General features: G+C 40.7%; 1 protein-coding gene across 2 annotated transcripts in view; it reads right to left on the reverse strand.

The window, feature by feature from the left end:
* CLDN10 (claudin 10) overlaps positions 1 to 15794 on the reverse strand; it is a 107710-nt gene that overhangs the window by 14329 nt on the left and 77587 nt on the right. For both annotated transcript variants that reach the window (XM_065423620.1, XM_065423619.1), the window contains exons 2-3: positions 5199 to 5360; positions 4948 to 5029 (exon numbers count right to left, since the gene is read on the reverse strand). In XM_065423620.1, the coding sequence (XP_065279692.1) occupies positions 4948 to 5029; positions 5199 to 5360 (244 nt within the window). The remainder of the gene's footprint in view (positions 1 to 4947; positions 5030 to 5198; positions 5361 to 15794) is intronic.

A 15794-nucleotide genomic window follows, 5' to 3' on the forward strand; every position in this document is an offset into this window, starting at 1 on the left:
AATCAGGTGTGCTTAATAAAGAGAGACAGTCACAAAGATGGTCTTTACTCATCCTAGTCAGAAAGCCTGGCAGTCTATCTGGAGATTCCAGCCTTGGCAAAAAGGAGTTTCTAGTCACTGAAAATGCTGTTACATCCCAGCTAGTGGCTGTACATAGAACTTGGATAAGTCATTCAGTTGTATGGTCAAAATTGAGGTCACAGAGAGGTGGTAGGCTCCTAGTGCATGTTCAAAACTGATAGCTCCCTTTTCAGACAAAGAGCTGTACCTGACCATGAAGCTTATGAGAACAGGAGCCGGGCCTGGATAACATTCACCTAGGCCCAAAAGAGAAAAGCTGTCTGCCTCATTTCCTCAAATTGATGTTTCCAGGACAACTGAGTCCCAAAAATCTGGTGCAGGCAAAGATTGTAGCCATTGTGAAACCAGAAAAACTGCTGGAAGATCCTAAGGGCTGTCAACCCAGCTCTCTCCTTTGTGTTACATACAAGTTTATGGATAGATTGGGTCTGATGTGCATCAGCAAAGTTATCAAACCACAACTGCCCTTTGTTCAGGTTGGCCCAAGATCAAGTAATTTGCCTAACACAAGACATTGATGATGCCTTTGAGAAGAGTAAGAAGGTTGGTGCTGTTCTGGTGTACTTGTCAGCTGCATATGACACTGTCTGGCATGTGGCTGACTGCCATATTGCTGCAGACTATTCCTTGGAGGCCCCTGGTGCAGTTCATCATGAAAGTCATCATGAATCTTAACTTCATCTTGCAAACTGGAGACAAAGTCAGCCAGCCCAGGCGTCTTTGTAATGGATTCCTGCAAGGATCGATTCTAGCTCCTCCCCTTTTTAACATATATCATAATGACCTACCAACAACTAAGGCCAATAAGTATGTATATGCAGATGAGATCGGTCTTGCTCATGTGTGTAATGACCTACATGATATCAAAGGGTCACCTGGTCAATCAACCCCTTACAGTCTATGCTGAGGATCATCCACTCCCTTGCCAGACAGTTGTCACTTACTAAGAAGTCAAACTGGACCATAGCCTAACATAATGGCCTCATCTAGAACATATAAAGAAAAAGATTGCTTACTGCACTGACTTGATCCAGAAGCTAGCAGGAACCTCCTGGGAAGGAGAGGCAAATGTGCTATGAACCTCAGTACTGAAGCTGATATTTGCTCCAATGAAATATTGTGCAGCAGTTTGGGGGCAGAAGTTGGCACCCGCATCTCATTGATTTGGAGCTGAATACAGTCTCCGTGTCATTATGTGACATCTAATTTATGTGTGTTGGCTCATATAGCTCATCCAAAACTTTGACAGGATGCCATCACCCTTAAAACTTCATGGAGAGCTATGAATGATGAAAACAACCTGCTGCATACAAGGGTGACAATGGTTCTGGCAGGTGCAAATATGCAGTGTATACTTCCCACAAGAAAATCTGCCTGCCTCTAAAAGAAAACACCTACACAATCAGTTCTTGTTGACTTGCCAGGATTGCCTTTGCACCATCTTTTTATGGGAATTCTGGCAATAAGGAGGACGTTTCTCCTTAGTAAGTTTGAGCCTGATGGATAATTGCCACAGGGCTATCCAGCCACCACTCCATCGCTCTGCCAGTGGCATAGACTCCCATTGATTTCTGCAGTTTTAGGATGAGGCTCTCAATGAGTGAGGCGGGCAGAGCTTGTGGAAGAAATTAGAAAATACACCTCTACCCTGATATGATGCGGTTGTGGGGAGCCAAAAATCCCTACCGTGTTATAGCTGAAACCCCGTTATATCAGGGTAGGGGCAGCAGGTCTCCAGCGGTGATTTAAAGAGCTCCGGGCTCCGGCCGCTGCGGGGAGCCCGGGCCCTTTAAATTGCCGGCGGAGCCCTGCTGCCGCAGCCCCGGGATAGCAGCAGCAGGGTTCCGGCGGTGATTTAAAGGGCCCGGGGCTCCCTGCAGCAGCCGGAGCCACGGGCCCTTTAAATCGCCGCTGGAGCCCCGCTGCTACCGCGCTATACGCGAACGCGTGTTATATCAGGTCGCGTTATAGCGGGGTAGAGGTGTACCAATATTAACTCGTCAAGAAAAAAAAGAACAATGAGTGGAAATTCTAGCACTGACACAGATCTCATTAAAGATCTTAAGTAAGTTAGTTAAAATAAGGAAGAGATATTTACCAAGAAGACAGAGAATGTTCAGCATTCTTTTTGTGAAATGGAATTTAGGCTGGGAACTAGGAAGATTTCTGTTGAGTTGCTTGAAAAATCAGTGACTGCTCATGGAACTAAACTGGAAACACTGCAGAGGGTTTTTGTTATTCTTGTTTTTAAGTATAAAGTTAAATTACAAAGGAAAATAAAAATTATGAAAAATCTATAAGACATAATTAAAGGTCAACTTTTTCAAATCTGAGTGTCTAAAATTTGGCCACTTAATCCATACTTAGATATCTAAATATAAATTGCCTGATTTTCATAGGTGCAGAGCACATGCAGTGCCGACTGTCTTAAATGGGAATTATCAGGTCACTTATATTTAGGTGCCTTATGTCCCAGTCCTACAAAAACACACTTGTGTAACTTTAAGACCACAAATAGTCCCACAGTTTTAAAATTAAATATTAGGACTGTCAAGCGTTTAAAAAAATTAATCACAATTAATCGCATGATTAAAAAAATGAATAGTGATTAATTGTGCAATTGCACTGTTAAACAATAATAGAATACCATTTATTTAAATATTTTTGGATGTTTTCTACATTTTCAAATATAATGATTTCAATTACAACACAGAATACAAACTGTACAGTGCTCACTTTATATTTATTTTTATTACAAGTATTTGCACTGTAAAAAAAACAGAAATAGTATTTTTCAATTCACCTAATAAAAGTACTGTAGTGCAATCTCTTTATCATGAAAGTTAAACTTACAAACATAGAATTATGTACAAAAACAACTGCATTCAAAAATAAAACAATGTAAAATTTTAGAGTCTGCAAGTCCATTCAGTCCTACTTCTTGTTCAGCCAATCGCTCAGACAAGTTTGTTTATATTTTCAGGAAATAATGCTGCCTGCTTCTTATTTACAATGACATGTGAAAGTAAGAACAGGCATCCTCATGGCACTGTTGTAGCCGGCTTCACAAGATATTTATGTGCCAGATGCGCTAAAGATTCATATGTCCCTTCATGTTTCAACCACCATTCCATGGGACATGCTGATGACAGATTCTGCTTGATAACAATCCAAAGCAGTGTGGATCGATGCATGTTCATTTTCATTATCTGAGTCAGATGCCACCAGCAGAAGGTTGATTTTCTTTTTTGGTGGTTTGGGTTCTGTAATTTCCGCATCGGAGTGTTGCTCTTTTAAGACTTCTGAAAGCATGCTCCACACCTCGTCCCTCTCAGATTTTGGAAGGCACTTCAGATTCTTCAACCTTGGATCGAGTGCTGTAGCTATCTTTAGAAATCTCACATTGATACCTTCTTTGTGTTTTGTCAGATCTGCAGTGAAAGTGTTCTTAAAACGAACAACATGTCCTGAGTAATCATCTGAGACTGCTATAACATGAAATATATGGCACAATGCGGGTAAAACAGAACAGGAGACATACAATTCTCCCCCAAGAAGTTCAGTCACAAATGTAATTAACATATTATTTTTGAACGAGCATTACCAGCATGGAAGCATGTCCTCTGGAATGGTGGCCGAAGCATGATGGGGCATACAAATGTTTAGCATATCTGACACGTAAATACCTTGCAATGCCAGCTACAAAAGTGCCATTCGAACACCTGTTCTCACTTTCTGGTGACATTATAAATAAGAAGAGGGCAGCATTAACTGCTGTAAATGTAAACAAACTTGTTTGTCTTAGCGATTGGCTGAACAAGTAGTAGGACTGACTGGACTTGTAGGCTCTGAAGTTTTACATTGTTTTGTTTTTGAATGTAGTTATGTAACAAAAAAAATATACACTTGTAAGTTGCACTTTCACGACAAAAAGATTGCACTACTGTACTTGTATGCAGTGAATTGAAAAATACTATTTCTTTTGTTTATCATTTTTACAGTGCAAATATTTGTAATAAAAAATACTATACACTCTGATTTCAATTACAACCCAGAATGAAATATATATGAAAATGTAGAAAAACATCCAAAGTATTTAATACATTTCAATTGGTATTCTATTTTTTACAAGTGTGATTAAAACTGCAATTAGTCACGATTCATTTTTTTAATCGTGATTAATTTTTTTTAGTTACTCGCGTGAGTTAACTGTGATTAATCAACAGTCCTATTAAATATATATTATAGGATCATGGCCTAAATAAGGATTTATAAGCCAAATTTTAGGCACTCGTGATTAAAAAAAATTTCCCTGAAGAATACTTTTAGAAAATATTTGCAAGATGATTTAGAATTTAAGGTAAGGTTTTATCCCTTTGTGAAAATCATACTTTCTATGAAATGTTCATAAGAGAGCATTTCTGTTTCATCTGTTGATGAATATTGAATTATTTGCCCAGTGGGTATCTCTGTCTTCTGATAAATCTTCTGAAATTTTTCTTCTGAATTAGTGACAAATATAAACATAAGAATCAGCTCAGCTAAATTGAATCACTCCTCTGCATCTGCTGTAGAACATGACTATGCCTTTAGGCAGAGAAATATGGTTGCTTTATTAGTGATATGGGAATGCTTGACATAAGTAATTGTTTTTGTTAGTTCATTAAATTCACCAATAAGTTTATTATGTACAATTTCCTATTTTTGATTTGAGTAATAAGAGGAAAGAAAGTTACAGACCCAACATTTCTCCTGTGTCTGGGGCTGGGAACATCTACTTTCTTTACAAACATACTTTGGTATGTGTTTTAAACAATCTAAGGCATAATTTGTTTGAAAAATTCATGGGCATAAAAAAGTACTTACTTTTGTGCAATAAAAGTAGGATCAAAGAATTCAGATGTAATTCTGTTCGCATACAGGGAGCAACCAGTCATAGAGCACAACCCTAAAATGCACCAGATGAATAAATCATTGAGTGGAATCAGTATAATAATTATGGGCCTGATCCTACTGCCAGTGAAGCCATTGGGAGTTGTGCCACTGATTTCTGTGGGAGTAGGATGAGGACTTATGTGATTTCAAATATATATTTAAAGTTAGAATTGCATATTTACCAGAAAGTATGAAAATCATCCCAGCTAAACAAGCGACTTTAGCTTTAGTCTGATCTGAGCCTCCAACTTTCGTACACTTCATCCCAACCAGTGCAAATATGGAGCCAAAGAATCCAAGACTGACAGCAGCAATCATGAGTCCTCTGCAGGCTTGGATATAACCTGTAATCACAATGTGTAATTCTGATATTAGAATAGCATTAACTAATGGTTTTCATTGTAGTACCTTTGGTTGACTCTGCCCATGGTTGCACAGGAATAACTGCAAGCAGAATTATGGCCTGGCTTTTCTTGTGATTTAATCTCATTTTTGAGCATGGCCATACAGGGTACTGCATACCACCTGCAAGATGATCAGTCCCTTCATCTTAATTAAAGTTTGATCCAAATCCCATTGAAATTAAAGGAAATACTCCCATTGAGTGCAATGGGCTTTGGATTAGGCACTAAAGCCCAGATCCACAAAGGTATTTAGGTTCCTAACTTCTACTGATTTCACTGGAAATTAGGAGCCTACCTACCTGTGAGAAGCTGGGCCAAAGACCCTGATTTAGCGAAATATTGAAGTACGTGCCTAACTTTATGCACATGAGTATTGATTTCAGTGGAACTATTTGTATGCTTTAAGTTAGGCATATGCTTAAGTACCTTGCTGAATGAGGGCCTTTCTTCAGTGGCACTTGAGGATACCCAGTACCTCAGAGAGGTAATGCCCTTAAACAGGATAAACTGAGTACTATTTTCTACCTTCTGAAAATTAATTATAGTTAGGGTGACCAGATAGCAACTATGAAAAAACGGGACAGGGGGTGGGGGGTAATAGGCACCTATATAAGAAAAAGTCCCAAAAAACGGGACTGTCCCTATAAAAATGGGACATCTGGTCACCGTAATTATAGTTGAAATACTGTGATAAACAGTACTGTAATTATGGGTGGGGCAATGCAATATTGTACAATTAAATAATCACTAAGAGATTATTCCTTATAACATATTCTGGCTTTCATTTAAAATGAATATATACTTGCATTAGTTTTATTTATTCATTTCATCTTGATACCAGGGGGGCGGGGTGTGTGTGTGTGTGAAAAACATTTCTGATTGTATTACTATTCGAACATGCTATACTTTACCCATTCCCTCACAGCCTTAATAGATTTCTTAATGATAGATACCAAATAAACAGGAAACCTGTGTAAAAGTACATAATTAATGGAGTGTGCATTCATCAAAATATTTTAAAATATTGGTTAGAACTCCATGTAAAAGGTAACACACAAGAAGCCATTTGCAGTGTACACCAAGTTTTATTGATCCTACAGAACTCAGGAACTATCCTATGTATTCTTGAATAGCAGCTAATGGCATTTTATCTATTAACTATTTATGTATATTACACATGAAAACGCTATATTAAAAGAACATTAGTAAGATTGCAAAGTCACACACTCAAAAGTTAGGAAATGGCAGAAATTAAGTTGCCGGGGAAACCTTAATTGGGCTTTCTTGTGTGTATGCATTATGACACAGTCTTTAATTATGTGATCACATATTTTTTTCATAAGACCCTGCCTCATTTGGTGCACAGGAGAGACAATGCTCATTTAATGAACAACTATTAAATACTTTATTTTCTCCTCATTGTTCAGTGTGTAGCTCCTGGCCTTATTTACTGCACACTTTTCAAATCCTTCTCTGAAAACAGAATTATTAATTTCCTTCATAGGGTTTTCTATGGTGATCATCATTATAGTATCTGAGCACTTCACAAACAATGGATTTACTTGCACAACACCGCTGTGAGATGAGGGGATATTATTAATCCATTTTACTGCTGGGGAACTGAGGCACAGTGAGATTAATAATAAAAATATCCACTAATTTTTGGTGCCAAATTTGAGACAAGTAGGCCCTGATTTTTCAGAGTACATAGCATTTATATAGCACTCAGTATGTTCAAAGCATAGCTCCCATTGACTTCAGTTGCATCTGTGAGTCCTTAGCCCTTCTGCTAATCAGACCCTAGAGACTCATGTTGGGCACCAAGAAAATGAGGAACACACAATTAGCGACAACCTGTGAAAAGTTTGGGTTAAATGACTTACTTAGCATTACATAGGAACTATATGACAGAGTCAGAGATAGACTCCAATTCTCTAGAGTAGAACACAACTGCCTTGATAGGGTTGACAATCCTCCAGGATTGTCCTGGAGTCTCCAGGAATTAAAGATTAATCTTTAATTAAAGATTATGTCATCTGAGAAAACCTCTAGGAATACATCCAACCAAAATTGGCAACCCTACTGGACTATGACATCATCCTTTTTCTTTCTGAAGTCCACTGACTAACTCACTACCGACTTTCCAACTTCTGAAACAAATGAGGTGGGGTCCTCGAGGCAACAGCCTCTTTCAATATACTATTATGATTCAGCCCCAGAATAGGGTAGAAAAAATAGTGTGTGATCATGTCATTAAAGATCATGTAATCATACATCGTAATGCATATGCACAAAGGGGCCAAGTTGAGGTTGCATAGACAACTTTACTTCTGATATTTCCTATCTTTTGAGTGCTTGACTTTGCAATCTTAATAATGTAGTTTTAAGGCAATTTAAAAAAAAAAGTAAACTGAAAAAACAAATTCCATCATGTGGTATCATATTGACATGTACATGGATCATTAGCAGGGTTTAGATCCACTGCACAGATCTCTGCCTCTTGAGTTAATGGCGTGAACAGTAGCAGTAGGGAGTTGTCCTTCTCTAATTGCCCCAGCAGTAGAAAGGGCTGGTATACCTTGCCAGTAGGTTTACATCTATTTCTTGACAGCAGAGGAAGGGTGAGATTCAAGAATCTTGGGTTCCATTTCAGACTTTGGAGGGGAGTGTGCTTTAGTGGACACAGACTCTTCTGCCCATTCCTCCCAAGTATTGATTAGCACCTTCTGCTCCTTCTCTCCAACCCGTCTGTGTCCCAGTTCTGTCTCTACCGTACTAGCAACTCCTCATTGCAATCCCATTCTCCTCACCTAGCCAGTCCCAATCTTCACTCCTGAGGCTTTTGATCTCAGTCCCAGTCTCCTTGCCCAGCAGGTCCTAGTCTCACTCCTCTGGATTCCCCACCTCAGTCTGCTTCCTCCAGTCTCAGTCTCCCCCTTTGCTCCTTCTCCCAGCCTCCTTGCCCAGCCATTCCCGATCCCTCCCACACTCCACCTCTATTCCTTGTTCCCAGTTTCGTTGCCCAGCCAGTCCCAGTTCCCTCTACCCCCAATCTCTCTATTTCTCTCCCCACCTAGTCTCCAGTTACCCCATCCCAGTGTCACAATAAAATTGCTCCCCCATGGGGTCCCCTGGGTAAGCACCAGCATTGTATATTGCTAATGCTTTGAGATGCACTGGAAAGGATTTCAGGAAGGGTTGAAGGTGTGAGTGTGGAGTGAAAAATTCCTTTGCAGGTTGCGAGAGGTTGAAGGGGGAGGAAGGGAGAAGGGAACGGGTTAACTCAATGCTCCAGCTAGGTCCAAAGATAAGAAGCTGACTCCAGCCTCCCAAGGCCAATGCACACAAACAGAATCTCTGATGCCAAAAAGCCAAAAGCTCGTATCTCAACAGCCTTGGGTTGTGCGTGTGTGAGTATGAAAGCAGGTGAGGGCTTGGGCACTAACGCTTTCTTCCTTCCTTTGAAAGTGACATGGGAAGAACCCAGCACTCACCACTGTTATTTAATTAATAAAGCTTTAAACTTAGTCACTTGGTGTGCTCCTTCATCTCCTCCCCTAACAATCCTGCGGCCTCAGCCTGATCACCTGATGCCCCAGGCAGATTGGTAACAAAAATCTGTCACACCAGCCCATATTCCTTGTCTCTACTGGCTCTCAGTCCCAGTCTCACATTCTGGGCTTCTCATCCAGTCTCAGAGTTCTTGCCTCCTGTGTTCCTTTGCTCAGTCAGGCCCAGTTGTCCCCCCTGCACCTGGCCGCCTCCTCATATCTATCACTCCTTCTCTCCTCCCCACCCCCATTCCCAGTCTTAAACACCCTGCCCTGCTAGTCCCAGTCTCCCTCCCTGGCTCCTCTTCTGAACTCAGTTTCTCCTGTAACAATGCCTCCCTATTTCCTTGTCTCTTTGACCAGACAGCACCAGTCTGTTTCCCTCTTTCCCTTCCCTGCCAGCCTCCAATCCCAGCCTCTCCCTCACCCCCCCTCCGCCCCCAGGCTCAACGTCACAATCTACTCCACCAGCCCTCCTGCACGACCCCTGGCCCCAGCTCCAGTTATTGTCCCTCTGCCAGAGGCACCGACTCCTGAGTTCCTGGTGGGTGCTCGACCCCTGCTCCACCCCAGTCCCTGCCCCCACTCCACTCTTTCCTCCAAGTCCCCACCCCCACCCCACCTCTTCCTGGCCCCACTCTGCCCTTGCCCCGCCTCTTCCTGCCCCCTCCCCTTCCTGCTCCTGCCCTCCTCCCCCCAGTATCTCCTGCATGCTGCTGAACAGATGATCACAGAGGGTGGGAGGCACTCGGAGGGAGGGGGAAGAGTTGATTGGCAGGGCCCACTGGCGGGTGGGAGAGCTGGGGGGAGGAGGAGGAACTGATCCGTGGGGCTGACGATGGGTGCTGAGCGCCCACTATTGGAGCACCCACGGAGTCGGCACCCATGCCTTCTGCATTCAAGTCAGGTGGCTTCCTCCTCCAGTGTGCCTGAGCACCAACAGGGTGGTCACTGAGAGCAAAGGAGAGATAATTTCCCTGTTCTCAGTTCTAGCGTCTGGCCCAAGTCCAGCCCCGAGCAGCCAAAAGCAGGGAAAGTCTGGCTTTGCCCCTGTAGCCTTAGGATGGAGGGAACCTGCTCTGTAGGACTGATGCATGCAGTCATGTCAGCACTAGCTTAGGAGCTGTGAGATGCTGGAGCATGATCAGTGAGGGAAGAGTCTTCAGCAATTTTAATTACTAAACTCTAAGAAGTCTCGACTGAGCATGTGTGAACTGTGATTTTTTCAATCACGGCGTGGGCTCGTTTTTACAGGGATAACAAGATGCACATCCCTGAAACAAAGGCCACTCCCCTGCCACCTTTCAAGTCTGTGCTCCAAAGCATGGCAGTGCTAAAACTTCTTAAAGAAAAAATTCCCAGAATTTTTTTAATGCTGCAAAACAATGTATTTTTCCTTAGCCTCATTCAAAGAAATATTTGAAATGTTCTGGCTGAAATTATCCCCCTTTTAGCCCCTTTCACCCCCCCCCCCAAAAGGTAGCTTGAGGTAGACACCTGGCATGGATTTTAACTCAAACAGTTAAAGTTTGGCAAAATTATAACTGAAAACAGAATTTTATAATGGCTCTACCCCTTTGTTATGCTCCCCAGCCCCACCCTCCTGGCAACACAGTTCAATCAGGAGTCAGAATGCCATTGCCTCTCATCTCTCCCATCTGCTCCACGTGCACATATTTGGCTCAAAGTAACTATGGAAGGTGTTTAGTATTGATAGGGTTCATCAGCAAAATGTAGGTAAAGCTAAGCATGCAATCAAATTCCCACACACTATTCTATTGAGCCTTAGAGGAGAAATTCTTTCAATATGATCTGTGCTAAACCACTATTGAATAGATAATAGGAGCACCTCCAAATGTTTAGGGTTGTTCCCAAAACCCAGAAAGAAGTTAGTGTCTAAAAGTTATGAGAACAAACCAAAATATTTGGGTATGCTAACAGTGAGTAATTTGAATTATTTTCTCGACTGCACCGGCACATATTGTAAAAGGCTTGCCCACTTGTGGGAGGGTTTATGTAGTAAAAGTCACATATACTTGACTCGGATAGAGTGAAATTTTATTAGTAGTAGACTGCCAGGAGAAAAGGAGAATGACAGTCTAAAATTGTTTCAATTCCTATTCCACTGATAATGAACCTCCTGTTTTTATGCCAAATCCTGCACTCTTATTCACTCTTTCCTCAGGCAAAGCTAACAATGACGTCAGTAGGAGTGAAGTTTTAACAGGAACTTCAAAATTTGGTCCTTTAAAAAATAAATAAGTATGTACATATGTAGCTAATAAGCTGCTTAATTTTTTAACTGTAGCAATATAAATATTCATAACCTCTCATCACCTTATTTTCCTTGTTTTGGAAATGTGTTTGTGGTAACACCATTTAGGTAAAGCAGTAGATGAAAACTGGCCAAGGAAGCCATTATTTTTGACAGGTCCAATTTACTGCCACTGTTAGTTGCTAATTAACACATTAAGGTGCTGAAGCATGAATTTATTTACCCAGAGGTACTCTAAAGCTTAATTTATGGCTAAATCTCCTAGGAGAAATATTAAACATTTACCAAAAATAACTAGCCTATGCAAAAAAACAACATGGCTGAGATTCATTCCTTTGTAAAGGTCAAAGCACACTTTGGAAATAATAGAGGGTAGTGAGACTGCAAGAAATAATTAACTCACTCAAACAGGAAACAGTTTCAATTAGTAGAAATGCCATGACTTGGAATATCACTGGAATCTGTTGCCCAAAAGTTCTCAGTTTTGTAGGCCAACTAGACTCAGCTCAATGCAGCTCACCAAAGAAATCATCCAATTAGGGTGTTTTTTAATGCAGAATTTAGAAATTAAAATGTTGACAATGTAAATGAAACAAGGGAGCCAGGGAGAAGATTCCATCAGTTCCACTAGGGACCTCATTATACAGCTCTAATTTACCTGGGAGTTACCTAGTTACTATGGTGCCGGGCAATACAGAAAACTGCAAAACGTGTAGATAGCTGCAGAAGATTTGTTAGAGATTGACTTGGAAATGAGAACCAGGGTAATGATCTTTTTATCAAGTCCAACTTCTGCTTGCTTGGACCAGAGTTAAATTTATTGCATGTGAATATGTTTGGTTACAACAGTGACACATTTTTTGCTTTGTTGATTTTTTCTTAGACACAAACTAGCTAATAAGAACATGACATTGCTCAATACAATTTAGAAAGGCCAAACAAGTCAAAGGGGGGGATTGCCAAGGTGTACTTTGTCAGTATCTTCTAGTGAAGACCAGAAATCCCCCATTTCCACACACATATTGCCACCACTAATTATTTGGCACTGGTGTATCATTATATGCATCTGTTGGGCATCCAAATAAACAACAGCCAAAACAGACTGAAAGTGACACATTTTAAATAGAGTAGGAACAAAATAGTTATTAGGAGTATCTAACGTGTTTTCACCACATTGTGCATGTTCAGCAACATTCCGATAGAAAACTATTTCAGGGTTTTTTTTTAACAAATATGTTTTGTCTCACATTCCAAAGAATCTGGTTAGGTAATGATCTTTAGTGTTTCATTGTCGTCATGTGTGACAAAAAGTTATGTGGAGCTCACACATCTATTAAGTATAATGCACGGAAAAATGTATAATGCTCTGGGGATGGGTGCTTTCAATAAATAAAATAAATACTATGCTGTCATTAAGACTACATCATGGGAAATGGTGAGATTGCTTTATAGATATTGCACAGATTCCCTTTTCAAATACACACCCATAGCATTTGTGGTTCAATACAGGGTTTCTAAGCTATAATGCCCCTTTTATTTCATAAGTACATATTTGTTCAGCTATGTTATTTTAATGAGTCATTTGATCCACTGGTGTGGAATGCTGTACATGATATGCTGATGTTGTTTGGTTGTTTTATTATTGTTTATGTCTGTGATCAGCAGCACACAAAATTAAAAGGGTGGTAAATTAAAGGCCTGTTTATGCCTTCCTTACTCAGGCAATCCTCCACCCCACCCCACATGATGATTTTGCCTGTGTAAGAAGTGTCAGACTGGGCCCTTAAACACAATGGGCTATATTGTGCCCATTATACATAGGGCCTAGCAAGAGGCATTATGGAGCTGCATTGTCCCAAAGGAAAGCAAAGGTGTTTTTCCCAGACTCCCCCACGCCCTAATCCCTTCTTTACACACATACACACACACACACTGTTAGTGCAGGGGGAGCATGGACACTGCTACCCACCTTCATGGAGAGTGCAGCACATTCTCTCTGCATGGGACTGGGTAGCCCTGCTTGCTAGAGCCTGGCAATGGGGATGGAGCAATTGATCCACCTCCTTTCTTCCTCACTCCCTCATGCTTCCCTACCCAGGGGGATAGGGAGGATGCAGTTCCTACATTGCCTTGATCATAGGAACTGGAATTCAGCTTAGTCCTAGGAAGGCCATGCAGGGGAAGAGGGGGAAAGCTCTCTAAGGGTATGCCTACACCGCCATGGAAGTCCAGGGTTTGAACTCAGGCTCAAGCCTAACTCCCCTCCCATCTACACACAAATTGCACTAACTCACAGCTCAAACCCTGGGTCCCAGGACCCCATGGGGGTGGAGGGCCCAAGCCTGAGTCAAGTCAGGACCCAGGGCTTTGCAGTATAGACACAGCCTCATGCTCTGGGAGTCCACCAAAAGTATTCCACATTCCCACGGACACTCCTGTTCTTTCTATCATTTGAGTTATCAAAACAGTCTTAAAATTAAATAACGTTTAGGAAATCTTTAGCCTAAGCTGTTGACTCTGTGGGTTTGTCTACGCTGCAATGTAAGCCCAGGGTTAGTAGAACTTGAATTAGAAGTTTGTTAACTTAGGGTTTGAAAATCTACAGGTTGGTTTGCACACTGCACCATGAACATAAGGTCTCAGTGGCCACATTTTGGGAACTAGGAAGTCTGGAATATGTGTGGTTGGACTCGTTTATTATTAGAGCTATTGACCGCATTCCTGCTCCTCTCTAAGTTATTAATTTTGTCATGGCGACCAGATCAGGCCCTGTAAGTTTTTCATTTCAAACTAGTTTGTGCCCAAGTGAGCTGTAGCTACATAATAAAAACTAAACGTTCAGCTGCAGATCAGTTAACTTGAACTGCACTTGCTAGGGAGAGTGAAGCAAATTACCTGATAGTCCATGTCTTCTTGATCTTGTATTTTAAATTTTTCTTTCTGTCCTATCTTTTCTTCTCTTTGGAATTCTGATTGACCAAATATTCCTGATCCCACAGCTTTATTGTTGATTTTACATACCTTAATAAAAAGTAAGCCTGGAACTAAATACCCAGTTAAAAAGAAGATTTAGTAATCTTTAGGGCTGTCGATTAATTGCAGTTAACTCACGCAATTAACTGAAAAAAGTTAATCGCGGTTTTAAAAATGAATCATGATTAATCAGAGTTTTAATCACACTATTAAACAATAGAATACCAATTGGAATTTATTAAATATTTTTTGGATGTTTTCTACATTTTCAAATATATTGATTTCAATTACAACATAGAAAACAAAGTGTACAGTGCTCACTTTATTATTATGTTTTATTACAAATATTTGCACTGTAAAAATGATAAAAGAAATAGTATTTTTCAATGCACCGCATACAAGTACTGAAGTGCGATCTCTTTATCATGAAAGTGCAATTTACAAATGTAGATTTTTTTTTTGTTACACAACTGCACTCAAAAACAAAACAATGGAAACCTTTAGAGCCTACCAATCTGCTCAGTCCTATTACTTGTTCAGCCAATCGCTAAGAGAAACAAGTTTGTTTACATTTACAGGAGCTAATACTGCCCACTTTTTATTTACAATGTCACCTGAAAGTGAGAACAGATGTTCCCATGGCACTTTTGTAACCGGCATTGCAAGGTATTTACGCACCAGATGTGCTAACCATTTGCATGCCCCTTCGTACCTCGGCCACCATTCCAGAGGACATGCTTCCATGCTGATGACGCTCGTTAGAAAAATAATGCGTTAATTAAATTTGTGACTGAACTCCTTGCGGGGAGAATTGTATGTCTCCTGTTCTGTTTTACATGCATTCTGCCATATATTTCATGTTATAGCCGTCTCGGATGATGACCCAGCACATGTTGTTCATTTTAAGAACACTTTCACTGCAGATTTGACAAAATGCAAAGCAGATACCAATGTGAGATTTTTAAAGATAGCTACAGCACTCAACCCAAGGTTTAAGAATCTGAAATGCCTTTCAAAATCTGAGAGGGATGAGGTGTGGAGCATGTTTTCAGAAGTCTTAAAAAAGCAACACTCCGATGCGGAAACTACAGAACCCAAACCATCAAAAAAGAAAATCAACCTTCTGCTGGCATCTGACTCAGATGATGAAAATAAACATGTGTCGGTCCATACTTCTTTGGATCGTTATCGAGCAGAATCCGTCATCAGCATGGACGCATGTCCTCTGGAATGGTGGTTGAAGCATGAAGGAACATATGAATCTTTAGTGCATCTGGCATGTAAATATCTTGCAACATTGGCTACAACAGTGCCATGAGAATGCCTGTTCTCACTTTCAGGTGACATTGTAAACAAGAAGCGGGCAGCATTATCTCCTGCAAATGTAAACAAACTTATTTGTCTGAGCGATTGGCTGAACAAGAAGTAGGACTGAGTGGACTTGTAGGCTCTAAAGTTTTACATTGTTTTATTTTTGAATGCAGTTTTTTTACGTAATTCTATATTTGTAAGTTCAACTTTCATGATAAAGAGATTCCACTACAGTACTTGCATTAGGTGAATTGAAAAAAAATT

This window comes from Emys orbicularis, chromosome 1 (genome assembly GCF_028017835.1).
Source record: "Emys orbicularis isolate rEmyOrb1 chromosome 1, rEmyOrb1.hap1, whole genome shotgun sequence".
NCBI classification, from domain to species: Eukaryota; Metazoa; Chordata; order Testudines; family Emydidae; genus Emys; species Emys orbicularis.